We start from the raw sequence: 16,558 nt of genomic DNA on the forward strand, positions 1-16,558 counted from the left end.
GCATCCCAGGGCTGTTGGAAGACTAGCCCAGCAGGACTGGGAATGCCAAGGAAACTGTGCTAGGCTGAGCAGTGACATTCATATTTGAAAAACAAAACTGATTTTATTTCTAGTTTGAATTTTTCTGGCTTCATCAAGCCATCAAGTCTCAATCAGCTTTTGGCAGCCAGATTAAAGGATTCTTCCTCTTGGAGAGAGATCAAGACATCTTTGTCATCTTCCACATTCACAGAGATGACCCAGTCAGATCTCCTGGAGATGGGTCTAATGCCTTCATTCTTCTCCACTTTCCACCCCTTCTGCACCACTTCCCTGCCAGGTTTAGTGGGCAGGATGCCTCTAGACAGGAGACTGGGAGCTACTTTGTTTTCCAGAAACAGTGTAGGAAAACAGCCACCAGGCCTGTCACGATGGCCAGCACGAGGAAGGAGACAGCCCCTGCCCACAGGCCGGGTTGGTGGCCCTTGACGTGCCGCAGAGCCTCGGCAGGGATCATGTTGGTGAAGTTCAGCATGAAGCCCAGTGTCCACCCGATGTCTGTGTTTGCTGCCTGAGGGTAGACAGCACAGGGCATCATCCAAAAGCACCTCTCTCAGGCACCAGTAGCTTGGTGTGCCAGGCTGAGGGGCACTTCTCCTGTGAGAGCTGCTGTTTCAGCTCTCAGGCTGAGACCAGGCTGTGGTGATCCTGATCTTGCCAGCAGCAGTTGCACAAAGAGCATTCCCGTCTCCCCTCCCCAAGGGCTAAGAGACAGCTGAACATGGATGACTGTTCTGATCCAGGTGTGCCTCTGTGACCTGCACGTGGTTTTGGATCTGAGCTTTCCTCCATCCCCATAATCCTTCTAATTTGACTGCAGAATCAGTAAGGTCAGAAAAGACCTTTCAGATCATTGAGTCCAGCCATCAGCCCAGCACCACCACCATGTTCATCACTAACCAATGTCCTCAAGTGCCACATCCACATGTTGGTGGCTCCACCACTGCCCTGGGCAGCCTGTGCCAAAGCCTGGCCCTTTCCATGAAAAAAAACATACCTAGTACCTAACTAAGCTTCCCCTGGCACAACTTGAGGTGGTCTCTTCTCATCCTCGAAATATTCTAGCCAGGCCATACTCTGGTTCAAAGTGGTCATGTGGCCACCATCATCTCTCAAATAAGAACATCAGAGACCAAAGTGGCCAAATCCTGCTCTGCTTTTCCCTGACGCCCTTAAAATCAGTTACATTCACAGCACGGAAAGTGAGACATGAGCTGGGTCAGAGGTTTGAGGGCAGCTAAGAGAGAATAAAGCTCTCCTGGGATCTCTGGGGAGCAGCCATGAAACAGGGACACATTTCTGGCACAGAGGACTCCAGAGCCACTGGTCCTGAACATGTCCATCCTCTCCTGCTGCCCACAGGTGTTTACCTGCCTGCTGAAATGGATGTTGCTCCAGGTGTGCTCGTTGAACTTGTAGCCATCGAGCAGCAGCGTCAGGATGTAAATAGCCACAGAGCAGTAGGTGTGCAGGTACTTCAGATCCTGTGGGAAGCTCTGCACCAGCTGTGGAGCCATGGGGGACACAGTGCAACAGGGAATGAAAGATGCTCAGAAACCCTCCCCAGCCCAGGGAACACAGGACTTGTGCTCCAAGAGCAGAGGTTTGGGACAGGATAAGCACACGGCTCATGGCTGCCCTTCACAGGGCTCTCACCTCTGTCCAGTTCCTCCTGCAGAAGGACAGGACTGTGGTGTTGACTTCACTCAGAGACTGCTGGTGGGTCAGGTTCAGGAAGTGGAAGGTGTAGTAGAACCCAGCAAAGGCCTGGGGGGCAAGGGGACATGGTGAAAACCACAATTCCTTTCTCATCTGAGAAAAGACCCAGGGGCCCCTCTTACTTGGGGACAGATTCCCAAGTAATTCCCAGGTTTCTGCATCTGGCACCCCCTTGATGGTCTACCAGGAAGTTTAACAGCTGGCTGACAACCCTGGGGCTGCTCTTGCACTCACAGCTAGCTCAGACATGCTCGCTTACACAAGGTCTTCCCATTTACCTCAGGGAAGGCTGGGACAAGGCAGAAGGCATAGGAAACCACCGAGCATAGAAGAGGTTTGCAGATAAAACCAGCTCTGAGGATGCCTCTCTCCCCACCCCTTTCCACAATCACTGGCAAAGAAGACTCCCAGTCTCTCTCTTTGCCCTCCTGCAGGCACGGGGCCGGAGGCTGCTTACGAAGAACTGTCCCCGCACAGGCGGCTGATAGACCCCATTGAACGCGCACGGCCACTGCGCCCCGCAGCTGAAGTTGAAGAGTCTCTGCACAGCCGTGCCACACGCGCCTGGGTCCCCTGTCCCCGTCACCCTGAGGACAAGGCCAGGGCTGGCTGAGCTTGGCGCCCGCACACAGGGGCTGTCGTAGAGCTCTGCCACGGTGAGGTTCTCCTGGTACCCCCGCGGGTAGCAGGGGTGGGAGATCCGGGCACTCGAGCTGGCCTGGAGAGAGACAGAGCCATGAATGGGGCTGCAGTGCCACTGAGACCCTTCCCACAGCCCATCCCAAAGAGCAGCAACTACACCCCAGGACGACTGCATGCATCCCACCTGTGAGCTCCCTGGGCATCCCTGGCTCCCACAGCACTGGGCTCTGGTTCTGTCCCAGAGCAGTTGTGAAACCTCTCTGGGCATGAATGGAGCAAGGGCAAGAGAATGGTGACAGCAAAAAACCTACAGACACAGCTGGGCTTGAGAAATTACAAAAAGTGCCACTGCGTGTCAAGATGTGGGGGAGAGGGGAGCCCTGGCTGGCAACCACCACCACCTTCCACGCAAACGAGGGAATTGTTTGCTTCCCTAGATAAAATCCAAGCCTCTGCCAATTCCCAACTCTCTGCCCACAGGCACACCCAACATTGCAGGGGGAGATGTGCCACAGCACTGGGAGATGGCTGCGCAGCCCCCGTGCCCCTGGCACCTGGTGCAGAGCTGCCAGCAGCATCTTCAGGGCCTGGGTCTGCCCGTAGCACAGGTAGCTGTGGCTGTACAGGGAGTAGTTGGTGCCGTACAGCCGGAAGAACACAGATGTGTTCCTGTCCTGCACGGGGACCCCGGGCTGGAAGGTGATCTGCGTCGAGGCACCGCCAAGGTCCAGAGCTCCCAGAACCTCCGTGTCCTGGGGATGTTCCCATCTCTCTGCAAATGAGAACTGGCCCAACACACACCAAGGGTTAGACTGAACTGCAGGCACTCACACTCCCTTCCCTCAAGGAGTTTTGGACTCACAAGCCCCACAGACACTTTCCACCTGCTCCTGGCTCCCAGTTTTCTCCCTGCCTGTCCACGTCCTCCTCAACCCACAGACACTTCCACGGAGCACTGAGGCGTGGCCTCTTGGCTGCTGCCTGTCTGCTGGAATCCAGACACTTGGAGCAGGGAAAAAGGAACTCTGTCTCCCAGAGGCTGATACCACTGCCGTGGCCCTGGGATCCCAAAATCCCCCCATGGGTCAGCACACCAGAGCACAGGGCCAGGCTGAGCTGGACACAAAGACACTGTTAATCACGTTAATGGGGTTGAATCCCCACGACCACAGGGGACATTTGGTTGGCTGATTCAGGGCCCCAAAGCTCCATTCTTGTCTCCTCTGCAAATAAGGAAAGCTGGCTGTAGCTGAGACAAGGACGTTCTCCCCACTCCCCCTGCCCTGCCCTCTCCCCAAGCTGCACCTTGACCAGTGTCTCCAGCAGGTAGTTGACAGTGATCCAGCCCAAGGAGCCCTCCTCGCTCCCCGTCAGGATCCGAGCTCCGTGGAAATCCACAGGGTACTCCCCAATGGCCTTGGACACCTCGGCCAGGACCTGCTCGGCCTTGGTGCTGTTCTCCTCCCTGCCAGCAAGGCACAAACACCACAGCTGCTGCAGGCCCTGGCTGGCAGCTCCGGCAGCTGGGCTGGCAGCGAGAGGCTGCTGTGCCCTGCCCAGGAGCTGCTCCCAGACATCTCCCCAGCACCGCCCTGCTGGCAGTGGCTCCTGCAAACCCCAAATCCCTCACCCGGGGCCTTGGGAACCTCCCTAAAAGCGCTGCCTGCAGGCTCTGCTGGAGCACTGGGCAAGTTCGTGCCAATCCGCCAAAGGGGGCTCATCCCCTCCGGGGCTGCCTCCGGGCTGGGGCTGCAGAGGGCTGGGCGTGTCCCCCGGGCACGGCCAGCGGCTCTCCCGGACACCCCACGGCCCCGCCGGCAGGGATGCTCTGCCCATCCCCACGGCCCCGCCGGGCAGCAGCCCTGTGGCTCGGCCCTTGTGCCCCGGTGCCAGCCCCAGCCCCGGTGCCAGCCCCGGCCCCGGTGCAGCGCAGCAGCGCCGGGAAGGCCGGGCCGTGCCAGCCTGGCCGTGCCGGTACCTCAGCAGCCGCATGCCGGCCGTGGCCCCCAGGTACGTGGGGGTGTCCCGCTGCTGCTCGGCCGGGACGATCTTCATGGCCTTGTCCAGGCAAGGCTTTAGGCTGGCGCCAGCCCCTGTGGGCTCCTCTGCGTAGCTGGAGATGCCGGGTCCTGCCACGGGGAACCGGTGATCAAGAGAGCCCAGTGCCACCCCAGAGGGATGGCACAGCAGGGGACACGTCCACCCAGAAATCCCCCAGGGCTTTTTTGTTGCTTTCCCTGGGTCATCCCAACCTTGCGAGGTTCATTCCTGACCCGTGCTCGGAGCTGTCCTGCCAGGAGGCAGTAGTTGTGCCATGGCTACATGCCCTGGGAGCTCAAGGCCCAAGAGCCAGGCACGGCCAGTCAGTCCTGCAGGAGCTGGGGACAAACACAACTGTTCCTGAAATCCCTGAGCCAGGGGTAGGATCTCCTGCACCCTGCTGCAAGGGCATGTGGAACTGATAGGCACACAGAGGTGGCCTTGCACAGCCTCCCTATTTTTAGAGGCTGGCACTGGATCTGAGGACCTGGCATGGTCCTGCAGTGGGTAGGGAGAGGCTCTGGTGTGGAAACCTCACTCTTTATCTTCCTGGGAGCTTTGCACTCAATGACTGCCATTAGCCCAGGCACCCCTTGTGTTACACTTTGTCCTTGGCCAAACCTGTGCAGTTAACCAGTAACTGCCCCACTGCTGCTGAGCAGGACATGAGGGCAAGGTGAGCTTTGAGCCCTCTTGCCCCCTGCCCAGGCACCTCTGCCCTGGTCTGGTGGCCTTTGCTAGCCCCAGCTCCGTGTACCATTTATCTGATCCTGGATCTGCTCTCTAGCCTGGGTATTTCCTCAAGAAAGACTTGTCCTTGTGTCAAAGTCTGACAGCACTTGTACAGTAGGAATAAACGCCCTTGTGGGTATTTAAAAATGCCCAATAAATAAATTAGAATTTATCACATCTGGCATGAATCAGCTTTGGTGTGTGGAGCAGCCACGCAGGGCAGCAGCAAGGCTGGCCAGCCCCAGGTGAGCTGGGCATGGAGAGGGAGAACACGTCCCAGCACACTCACCAGACACAGAGCAGGCCTCCACCTGGGACACGATGCCAGTGCCGTTCTCCTTGTCTGCAGGCCACCGGTAGATGTAGAGGGCCGTGTGTGTGGAGCCAGCATCAAACACCAGACCGTACTGGGGAGGCAGAGGGGACACGGGGTGTCAGGGGTGCAGACCAGCATAACCTGCTGCAGAGCGAGAGAAGCTCCAGGAGAGCTGCCAGAGCTCCTGGTGGGCAGAGCAGCCTCGAGGGGCCAAACAAGACTGGTGGTCACCAGGCCAGAAAAAGTCTGGTGGCATTGCAGTCACCAGATGTGTTGGGGACAAGGATCCATCCTGTGGGAAATGTATTTGTAGAGAATTCTCAAAGCCTGACAGAAGGCTCACATAATATGCATCTGTATGCAAACTTTGAGATAAGAAATGCTGACTTATCTCAAAGGCCCTGGAGCTGGCAGTGCTTTGGAATGAAAGAGCTGCATGTGCTGTGGGGCCAGGCACAGTGATCAAATTCAGCCAGACCCACCCCAGTCTGTGCATGGCTTTGTCCTCACGTTGGTGACAAATAGCACAGCCTGCCTGAAACCCAGGCAAAATCCAACACCCAACAGGTAGCCAAGCAGCCAAATGAGAGCTGTGCTCCTCCCAAGGACCCTACCTTGGTGCTGGGGGGAAGAAACACATCCTTCACATTCACGACACTCAGAATGAGGGCGATGACACTGCAGACACAGGTGGCTGCTAGGAGACTGACAATGGCCTTGGCTTTGGAGCCCATTCCTCCTCCAACCTGCAAGGACAGCCCCAGCTCACACCTCATGGATAGATATGGAACTTTCCCCTTTCTGACAATGAAGTCATTCTCTGGTACACGGCTGCTCTTAGCATGGAAGAGGATAATATCCATGGGCTCCTCTGGACTCATTCCAGTAGGGCTGTTGGCAGCCCCAGGGTTGGGACACACTGCAACTCTGAGCACTGCCTCCTTGGAAGATTTTCAGCACAGCTTTTTCAGCCCTGCCCTCTCAACTTCAGCCCCTCAGGTCCCTCTGTGCCTGGACCCCAACCCACTGCCCTGCTCAAGCTGTTGCCTGGCTGGCAAGTCAGCATTTTCCTTCATAACAGCATCACTGGGAGAAGCCCAGCCATGCTGGCTGGAGTTCCAAGCTGGGAGCAAGATCATGGCCTGGCAGTACGACCATCCCCTCTGGGGTGCAGAGCCACATCCCTCCAACATCCACATGCTACCACCTCAAAACCAGTCCCACAACACTTGGGACCAGGTCACATCTGTTGCCCAGCAGGCCCAGATTGTCCCTGAGAGGGTCCTCTGTGTTTCAGGCAGAGAAACAGCATCTTCAGCTGTGTGTCTCCTGCCTGGCCCAGCTCTTGCTGATGCCTCAGCATGTAAGAGACGCACAGGGACAGAGGCACAGCACGCCTGCTGTGATCCCCATGCCTCTCCTGCAAGGGCAGGCAGGAGGGCAGAGGCAGGAAGCTCCTGCTGATCTGGGCACACGGCCCATAGCCAGGCTGGAATGCCCACAGCGATTGCCCTTGGGGACTGGAGCACTTCCCACTTGTCTGTCCAGAGCTCAGCTCCCAGCAGAAACAGCCCACAGACACCCCTAAGAAATTGTAGCAAGCAAAGAGTCTGGTTCTCTGTGACAGATTCAGCACAAGGCAGCTGAGATATCCACGTGCTTAGCACCTCATAGCTGGTCCAGATGTGCATTCTGAAATGCACAGCTCTCCCTGCTCCTCCTGCACTGCCCTGCCTGGTGCCATGAGCCACACAAGCAGGATGCCTCTGCTGGGAGCCAGGCTGACCTCACCTCACACACCAGCTGAAAACTGCAGATGGCCTGAGAGCCCTGGGTTTAACCCCACCAGTGTTCTGGGTGGAACCTGGAGCTGTCACTTGGCTACACAATTCTCCTGTGAGTGCATAAAATCCCTGAGAAATTCCTCTCCCTTTTCCCAGGTCAGTGGAAAGACCTTTGGCAAGGTCAAAGGAGATGCTGATTCCTGTTTTGGAATCAGCATCTCTGGCAATGAACAAGGGTGACCAAACTCCTACATGGCACGAGATGCGCAACAATGAAGAGCAGCTCTCCTTCGGGCCCATGTCATGGGACATGGGGCCACCAAAATCCCTTATCACACCTTGTCTATAGCCAGGAGCCTTCCCTCTACAGTGGCTTCTTCTCTACAGAAGAGATTGTATGGCATCAGCTGATAAATCCCTGTCATAGAAACAGGGAATCATTAAAGACCTCTTTGGGACATTAATTGGTTATCGATTCAAAGTGATCTCAGACTCCAGTCATTAATCCAGCACCACCATGATAACCACTTAACTATGTCCCCAATTGTTATATCTGCAGTCCTAGCAGCCCTGCTGGGGTTTGCCCAGATATAACTGTACTGTTGGGATGTGATTCATTTGCTCCAGGTAACAAACAAAGCAATGGCAAAAGTCCCCAGCCCAGCCTACATCCTGGAAAATTCTGTCCCAGGCACTGTGAAATAGAAGGACAGGAATTGGTGATAAATTGCACGGTGCTGCATTCAGGAGAGAGTGGGAAATGGGCTCCTCTGCTCTGGTAGGGACTAATTCCCATTTTGGCTGGACAGGGGGCAACATCCAAAGGCAGCACAGAGCCAGCTCTCCCAGGCAGGAGAACAGGGCACAGGAAGGGAGTCCAGTGGGTAGGGAGCAATGTGAGAAGCTGATCGATCTGCCCTGGCTGTCTGTGGCATCCCAGGGCTGGCCAGCTCCAGTACCTGCCACCATCCGTGCAGGACAGAGAGCAGCAGGACAGGAGGGTGGTGCTGATGCCTCCAGAGCTGCAGAGGAGGCACAATGCTGCACAGTGCCTGACCATTTCCAGGTGTGGAAAGTTTCCAGCTGTGCCTAGTGGCTGGATCAGGGCTGCACTTGTTTGTGTAGGGCTGGCTATGACGAAGGGATTGACAAACACCTGTGGCACATCCCTCACTAGAAGCATCCCTCATGCACAGGGAGCAGGGCCTCAAAAATTGGGGCAAAAGGCTCAGAGCCACTGCTGGATCTGCCTGTTACTCAGGACAATGGGAGGCTGACTTCCCACTGGGCACGTTTGGGATTTGAAAGGCAAAAGGGCTCTGAAGGTTCTAAGAGGGTGACTGTGGATGCCAGGAGCATCCTTGCCAGGCAGAGCACTTCCCTGCATCCCACCTCCCACCAGCGCAGGGGTTTGGCAGTGCCCTCCAAGCCCGGTCCCCGTCCCCTCCGTGCCCCTCTGCCCCCTGCACCTGGGCATCTCGTGCGGTGAGAGGCCGCCCTAGCCCTCTCGTCCTGCCCCACCAGCCCCCGGAGCGTGTTTCCCCCCAGCACCTCCCCCACTGCTGCCCAGGGCCCGCTCCCAGCCCAGCTCCATCGAGGGGCAGCAGCCCCCGGCTCCCCCCGGCGCCTGCCCCGGCTCACCCCGCTGGCTCCGGCCGCCGCTCCGGCCCCGCCGCGCTCGCCCCGGACTCAGCGCGTACCTGGAGCTGGGAGCCCGCCCTTGGGACAAAGGCTGCCTCGCCGGCGTGGCCCTCCCCTTGGCCGCGGACCAGCAACCTGCCCAGGAGAGCGCTTGTCCGGGAGGCAGCGGAGCTGGGGCTGGAGAGCCGGGGTGGAAAAAGCATCGGGGATTAACCACTTCGCTGCTGGAGGAGCGGCACAGACTGGCGCGCTCAGCCCGGGACGGGGGGTGCTGCGCTGCCCGCGGAGATCAGCGAGGGGACAGATCCCAGGCAGCCCCCGGAGCGTGCGCCTGGCGCCGGGAGGGAGCAGCTGAGCTCCGGGAGCCTCAGACACCGCTGCCAGACCTGCGGCACAAACACCGTGAGGAGCCGAGCCTGCCCTGTTACCCTGTTTCACCCTGCTGCTCTGCAGAAGCCTCACTATCCTGCTGCAGGCAGAGCCAGGCTGGCATCGGGGCTCGGCACAGAAACAGGAAGGACCTGGAAGGTGAAGAGCTGTCCCCACAACTATCCACGTGGGATCCATCCCGACAGGCAGGGGCCGAACTATCCCCACGGTTAGGGAGCTATCCCCATTGTCAGGGTCCTGTCTGTCCCCATGGCCATCACCTGTCTGTGGCCAGAATCCCGTGGCTTTGGAACAGTGCAGGCAGGGAACAGGCAGGGAGCAGACAGGGTACAGGCAGAGATACAGGCAGAGGTACAGGCAGGGGTACAGGCAGGGGTACCAGCAGGGGTACAGGCAGAGGTACAGGCAGAGGTACCAGCAGGGTTGCCAGCAGGGTTACAGGCAGAGGTACAGGCAGAGGTACAGGCAGAGATACAGGCAGGGGTACAGGCAGGGGTACAGGCAGAGGTGCAGGCAGGGTTACCGGCAGGGGTACAGGCAGGGTTACCGGCAGGGGTACAGGCAGAGGTACAGGCAGGGTTACCGGCAGGGGTATAGGCAGAGGTACCGGCAGGGTTGCCGGCAGTGGTACAGGCAGAGGTACCGGCAGGGGTACAGGCAGGGTTACTGGCAGGGGTACAGGCAGAGGTACCGGCAGGGGTACAGGCAGAGGTACCGGCAGGGGTACAGGCAGGGTTACCGGCAGGGGTACAGGCAGGGTTACCGGCAGGGGTACAGGCAGAGGTACAGGCAGGGTTACTGGCAGGGGTACAGGCAGGGGTACCGGCAGGGGTACAGGCAGAGGTACAGGCAGGGTTGCCGGCAGTGGTACAGGCAGGGGTACCGGCAGGGTTGCCGGCAGGGGTACAGGCAGGCCGGGGCCGTGTGTCCGGTGCGAGCAGCGGCAGCCCCGAGCTCCCCCGCTCTCTCCGCCCGCGGCAGCGCCCAGAGCCCGCCCCGGCCGGGGCCGGACCCGGACGTCCGAGAGCGGCTGAGCTTCGCTTTCGCTTCGCTCTGCCGGCCGGAGCGGGCTGGGCCCGGAGCCGGCGGGGAACGGGCTGTGCCCCGATCGCTGCCCCACGGAGGGACGGAGAGGGCTCCGGGCACAGGTACGGGACGGCCGGACCGCGGCAGGCAGGAGTTTCATCCCTGCCCCTTCCCGGCGGCTCGGGGCCAGACAAGTTCGTGGTCTCCCCACCCGCCCACCTCGTGTCCCAGGGGGTCACTTAGGGGATGAGGGAGCTGCAGCGAGAAGGGGATCCCTGGAGGGGCTGGAGGCTCGGGGCAGAGTTAGGCGGCTTGAGGGTGCTCTAGCAAAGTCCCTTCCTCCTCGCAGATCCTCCCCAAACCACCCCTTCCCACAGATCCTCCCGAAGATCCCTCGTCCCGTAGATCCCTCGTCCCGTAAATCCTCCCAAAGACCATCCCTCACGTACATCCTCCTCCTAAAGACCATCCCGCCCCACAGACCCGCCTCCCAAAGACCATCCCTCCCCTCCCAAGCCCTCCTCCCTGCCCACAGACCCTCCTCCCAAAGCCGCCCCTGTCTGTGGACTCTCCTCCCAGAGACCCCGCCTCCCCGCAAAGCTCCCAAAGACCATCTCTCCCCATGACCCCTCCCAAATCCATCCCTCCCTGCAGACCTCTCCAAAGGCCGGCGATGTCGCCGCGCCTGCTCAGGGCGGTGGGCTGGGGCTCGGCGGCCGTGCTGGGACTGCTGACGGTGGCCGTCTTCGTCCTGGTCCTGATCCCGGCAAAGGATGCTGTCCTTCCTACCAGGATCAAAGTAGGTGTCCAGTGAGACCTGGGGAAGCCTGGGAGTGCCACCAGCCCCTTTCCGAATCCTTCCACCAGTCCTCTCAGCTTGCAAGTTTCCCCATAACCAGCCCAGCTTTTCAGGACTTAACCTCGTCAAGATGGCACTGGGTAGATCGACCTCCCCCAAATCACGGTTCTGGCTGTTTGCTAAGGATGGGAGAGAGAAGTGCAGCCTTCTCTCCACGGCTGCTCCATCTGCCACCACAGGCGCTCTTTTCCCTGTTTTCAGACATCCAGGTCACCTGTTGGGTTTACACTTCTCTCCCCTACTACTTTCTGCTGCTGGTCTGCTAAAAAATGTCAGGTTTTGTGAGATTTTCCAAAGGCCTGGGAACAGCGTGAGCCCTTTGGGCCATGCCCGGATGGCTCCCAGCTCTGCGACTCACCCCGCTGACCCGTGCGTCCTCCCTGAGCTGTAACTCGCTGCAGTGGCGAACCCAGGGCTGTTAGAGGTGGGGCAGGGCTGCTGAAGGGAGGGTGGATGTGCAGACCTCTGCTTGTCACGGTCACACGGGGGAAGCGGGAGCAGAAGTTCTGAGAAACCCCTGTGCAGCCCCAAGGCAGATGTGACCCCGTGTCCCCCCTGCCTCCCCAGTACGGTCTGGTGTTTGATGCTGGCTCCACACACACGGCCCTCTACATCTACCGGTGGCCTGCAGACAAGGAGAATGGCACTGGCATCGTGTCCCAGGTGGAGGCCTGCTCTGTGTCCGGTGAGTGTGCTGGGACGTGTTCTCCCTGTCTTCCAGCCTCCTGGATCGCTGTCCCAAACTCTCACAGCACCATCACTGATCCGAGCCTTTCAGCCTGCTCTGGGCTGAAGGAGATTGCCCTGTGAGAAATCACAAGAAAGGGTCAGTGGATAGTCTGCACCTCAAGGAGCCCTACAGTCATTGGGAGGGGCAGAAGTGGGAGAGGAATTGGGCCCCCACTTAGCTCAGGTCCCGCAGCCAGTCCTGTCCAGATGTGCATCACCTCACAGCTTGGGATGCTGGATGTGGAGTTTGCTCCTTCTCTCCTGCCTCAGCTTCCTTGGCTCTTCTTACCACATCTGTTCACACCTCTGTCATTATGTGCAGCTTTGTGTGCGCACAGGGCCTCCCAAGAGCTCTGCACAAGTCCTTGAGAAATCCAGTGTCTGCACTCAGGTGGTGCCTGACAGATCCTGGGGGCAGCTGTTTGCACTTTGGTAACTGTGCAGCTCAGAGCAGGGCTGGGGTTATGGCTGGGACATCTGGGTATGTCTGAGCAGGCCTAGTAGAGCTCCCTGGGGAATGAGTGGACGTGTCCCCTGCTGTGCCATCCCTCTGGGGTGGCACTGGGCTCTCTTGATCACCGGTTCCCCGTGGCAGGACCCGGCATCTCCAGCTACGCAGAGGAGCCCACAGGGGCTGGCGCCAGCCTAAAGCCTTGCCTGGACAAGGCCATGAAGATCGTCCCGGCCGAGCAGCAGCGGGACACCCCCACGTACCTGGGGGCCACGGCCGGCATGCGGCTGCTGAGGTACCGGCACGGCCAGGCTGGCACGGCCCGGCCTTCCCGGCGCTGCTGCGCTGCACCGGGGCCGGGGCTGGCACCGGGGCTGGGGCCGGCACCGGGGCTGGGGCTGGCACCGGGGCACAAGGGCCGAGCCACAGGGCTGCTGCCCGGCGGGGCCGTGGGGATGGGCAGAGCATCCCTGCCGGCGGGGCCGTGGGGTGTCCGGGAGAGCCGCTGGCCGTGCCCGGGGGACACGCCCAGCCCTCTGCAGCCCCAGCCCGGAGGCAGCCCCGGAGGGGATGAGCCCCCTTTGGCGGACTGGCACGAACTTGCCCAGTGCTCCAGCAGAGCCTGCAGGCAGCGCTTTTAGGGAGGTTCCCAAGGCCCCGGGTGAGGGATTTGGGGTTTGCAGGAGCCACTGCCAGCAGGGCGGTGCTGGGGAGATGTCTGGGAGCAGCTCCTGGGCAGGGCACAGCAGCCTCTCGCTGCCAGCCCAGCTGCCGGAGCTGCCAGCCAGGGCCTGCAGCAGCTGTGGTGTTTGTGCCTTGCTGGCAGGGAGGAGAACAGCACCAAGGCCGAGCAGGTCCTGGCCGAGGTGTCCAAGGCCATTGGGGAGTACCCTGTGGATTTCCGCGGAGCTCGGATCCTGACGGGGAGCGAGGAGGGCTCCTTGGGCTGGATCACTGTCAACTACCTGCTGGAGACACTGGTCAAGGTGCAGCCTGGGGAGAGGGCAGGGCAGGGGGAGTGGGGAGAACGTCCTTGTCTCAGCTACAGCCAGCTTTCCTTATTTGCAGAGGAGACAAGAATGGAGCTTTGGGGCCCTGAATCAGCCAACCAAATGTCCCCTGTGGTCGTGGGGATTCAACCCCATTAACGTGATTAACAGTGTCTTTGTGTCCAGCTCAGCCTGGCCCTGTGCTCTGGTGTGCTGACCCATGGGGGGATTTTGGGATCCCAGGGCCACGGCAGTGGTATCAGCCTCTGGGAGACAGAGTTCCTTTTTCCCTGCTCCAAGTGTCTGGATTCCAGCAGACAGGCAGCAGCCAAGAGGCCACGCCTCAGTGCTCCGTGGAAGTGTCTGTGGGTTGAGGAGGACGTGGACAGGCAGGGAGAAAACTGGGAGCCAGGAGCAGGTGGAAAGTGTCTGTGGGGCTTGTGAGTCCAAAACTCCTTGAGGGAAGGGAGTGTGAGTGCCTGCAGTTCAGTCTAACCCTTGGTGTGTGTTGGGCCAGTTCTCATTTGCAGAGAGATGGGAACATCCCCAGGACACGGAGGTTCTGGGAGCTCTGGACCTTGGCGGTGCCTCGACGCAGATCACCTTCCAGCCCGGGGTCCCCATGCAGGACAGGAACACATCTGTGTTCTTCCGGCTGTACGGCACCAACTACTCCCTGTACAGCCACAGCTACCTGTGCTACGGGCAGACCCAGGCCCTGAAGATGCTGCTGGCAGCTCTGCACCAGGTGCCAGGGGCACGGGGGCTGCGCAGCCATCTCCCAGTGCTGTGGCACATCTCCCCCTGCAATGTTGGGTGTGCCTGTGGGCAGAGAGTTGGGAATTGGCAGAGGCTTGGATTTTATCTAGGGAAGCAAACAATTCCCTCGTTTGCGTGGAAGGTGGTGGTGGTTGCCAGCCAGGGCTCCCCTCTCCCCCACATCTTGACACGCAGTGGCACTTTTTGTAATTTCTCAAGCCCAGCTGTGTCTGTAGGTTTTTTGCTGTCACCATTCTCTTGCCCTTGCTCCATTCATGCCCAGAGAGGTTTCACAACTGCCCTGGGACAGAACCAGAGCCCAGTGCTGTGGGAGCCAGGGATGCCCAGGGAGCTCACAGGTGGGATGCATGCAGTCATCCTGGGGTGTAGTTGCTGCTCTTTGGGATGGGCTGTGGGAAGGGTCTCAGTGGCACTGCAGCCCCATTCATGGCTCTGTCTCTCTCCAGGCCAGCTCGAGTGCCCGGATCTCCCACCCCTGCTACCCGCGGGGGTACCAGGAGAACCTCACCGTGGCAGAGCTCTACGACAGCCCCTGTGTGCGGGCGCCAAGCTCAGCCAGCCCTGGCCTTGTCCTCAGGGTGACGGGGACAGGGGACCCAGGCGCGTGTGGCACGGCTGTGCAGAGACTCTTCAACTTCAGCTGCGGGGCGCAGTGGCCGTGCGCGTTCAATGGGGTCTATCAGCCGCCTGTGCGGGGACAGTTCTTCGTAAGCAGCCTCCGGCCCCGCGCCTGGGGAAGGGTGGGAGTTTGGGGCATAACACCTGGAAAAGTGCTCTAGGAGGGCGTCTGAATAGTGCCAGCCTTGGGAGCTGGCTTGTGCCTGACACACGGAGACCCAGAGGGTTCTGACCTGCTTGCCAGGCAGCCCCAGACCTCTGCTCTCCCAGCACCATTCCCTGTCCGTGTGGGCAGCATTTCCAAGCTCCCTCCCACAGAGTCACTTCCAGCACCTTGCAGTGCTGAGTGGGGCCTTATAGGGACCGTGCAAAGAGAGGAGGGCATCACTGGCCTCAGTGCTTCACTAACCTGTCACCTTTGGTCTCGAAACCCACAGGCCTTCTCGGGATTTTATTACAGCCTTCACTTTCTGAACCTGACTGAAGGGCAGTCCCTGAGCTTGGTTAATGCAACCATCAGGGAGATCTGCAACAGCAGCTGGAAACAGGTGAGATTCTGCCCAGGAGTGCATTTCACCTGGCCACTGAGCAGCCTCAAGGCTCACCCACAGCCCATCCTCTACTGCGGTCAGCTGTAGAGAGCCAGGAGGAGCACAAAGGTCTCTGCTCCTGGAGAGAGACAGGAGAGCAGCCTGCAACCCCCTGGGGTCTCCTTGCTCTCCCAGTCTTTGCTCCCAAGCTGCAGTGTAGGGCTGTTCCTCAATGAGGGCACATCCAGCTCTGCTCTGTGTCCAGGCTCCCCCTGTTCTCCCACCGCTGCAGGTGCAGGAGTTGTTCCCCACGGCAAGCAGGACCCAGCTCCGTGACGCCTGCGCAGCCGGCTCGTACACACTCACCCTCCTCCTGCAAGGCTACAAATTCAACAACACAACATGGCCTAACATCCACTTTGTCCAGCAGGTAGGAGAGTGTCCGGCAGCCCCCACCTTCCATACTTTGTGCCATGAAGTGCCCTATGCCCACCCTGCTGCTGCTGTGGACCGGGGATACCAAGGCAGCACAGCCCCACTGCCCATACCCAGGGCAGCTCTTGAGCTACACTCACACAGCTGCTCGGACATCTGGCCTGACCCTTAGTGCTCTCCCCCAGTTTATGTCACTGCTGGGGCCTCTGCAGCCCAAGGTGGGCACAGAAATGGTGGTTATGAAGCAAGACCTGGGGGTGCAGGCTCTTCTCTAGTTTGCCTGGTACTTGGCAGCCTTTCTCATCCCTCATCCCTGTGTTCACAGGTTGCTAACATAGATGTGGGCTGGACTCTGGGCTACATGCTCAATCTCACCAACATGATCCCCTCAGAACCTCCTGCCGCAACCACAGAGCTCCCGAGAAGCATCTGGATAGCAGCCACAGTTCTGCTGGCCATCATGCTAATCCTCACCTTCTGCCTGCTCACAGCCACGTGCTGCCAGAGAGACTCCTCGGGCTATGAGCACCTGTAGAAGTGCTGCCTCCAGAGGCTGCCAAGGCCACTGAGTCCTGCTGCCACACTTCTGCAAGGAGCTGCTTCCTGGGAATCACTCCTGTGTGCCCAGAGGGCACAGACTTGTCCTGGGGGGCTCAGAGTCCTGGCCTGGTGAGCTGGAACTGGCACAGCTGTAAAACACCCTCCTCACAGCTGTGTGCTCTCCGGTTCTCCTTTCCCTGCACTGCTGGTTGGAGATGCTCCAGGAGGGAGGACTTGGCCATGCAGGGCAGGGGCTCAGCCTGGGGCCTGGGAACCATCATGCTGTGGGTGGCTGCTG

At 59.5% G+C, this 16,558-nt stretch overlaps 2 protein-coding genes across 5 annotated transcripts; one reads left to right on the plus strand and one right to left on the minus strand.

Moving 5' to 3' along the window:
* Window positions 1-83: 83 nt before the first annotated feature.
* On the minus strand, window positions 84-10,298 carry ENTPD8 (ectonucleoside triphosphate diphosphohydrolase 8). Of its 3 annotated transcripts, none has more exons than XM_063409448.1 (10): window positions 10,187-10,298; window positions 6,103-6,234; window positions 5,462-5,579; window positions 4,379-4,529; window positions 3,706-3,865; window positions 2,955-3,185; window positions 2,216-2,476; window positions 1,696-1,806; window positions 1,410-1,544; window positions 84-550 (listed from the first exon to the last, which is right to left on the minus strand). In XM_063409448.1, the coding sequence occupies exons 2-10, from the start codon at window positions 6,220-6,222 to the stop codon at window positions 359-361; spliced, it is 1,479 nt and encodes a 492-aa protein (XP_063265518.1). In that variant the 5' UTR covers window positions 6,223-6,234; window positions 10,187-10,298; the 3' UTR covers window positions 84-358. The 3 variants fall into 3 exon arrangements, with proteins under 3 accessions (XP_063265518.1, XP_063265516.1, XP_063265517.1); XM_063409446.1 differs by lacking the exon at window positions 10,187-10,298 and adding an exon at window positions 8,973-9,116; XM_063409447.1 differs by lacking the exon at window positions 10,187-10,298 and adding an exon at window positions 8,914-9,048.
* Window positions 9,299-16,430, plus strand: LOC134556947 (ectonucleoside triphosphate diphosphohydrolase 8-like). 2 transcript variants are annotated; one of them, XM_063409450.1, is made up of 10 exons: window positions 9,299-9,441; window positions 10,984-11,128; window positions 11,756-11,873; window positions 12,513-12,663; window positions 13,195-13,354; window positions 13,875-14,105; window positions 14,584-14,844; window positions 15,193-15,303; window positions 15,578-15,715; window positions 16,046-16,430. In XM_063409450.1, the coding sequence occupies exons 2-10, from the start codon at window positions 11,003-11,005 to the stop codon at window positions 16,253-16,255; spliced, it is 1,506 nt and encodes a 501-aa protein (XP_063265520.1). In that variant the 5' UTR covers window positions 9,299-9,441; window positions 10,984-11,002; the 3' UTR covers window positions 16,256-16,430. The 2 variants fall into 2 exon arrangements, with proteins under 2 accessions (XP_063265520.1, XP_063265519.1); XM_063409449.1 differs by lacking the exon at window positions 9,299-9,441 and adding an exon at window positions 10,318-10,451.
* Window positions 16,431-16,558: the final 128 nt, after the last annotated feature.

This window comes from Prinia subflava, chromosome 12 (assembly GCF_021018805.1).
Source record: "Prinia subflava isolate CZ2003 ecotype Zambia chromosome 12, Cam_Psub_1.2, whole genome shotgun sequence".
Taxonomy (NCBI): domain Eukaryota; kingdom Metazoa; phylum Chordata; class Aves; order Passeriformes; family Cisticolidae; genus Prinia; species Prinia subflava.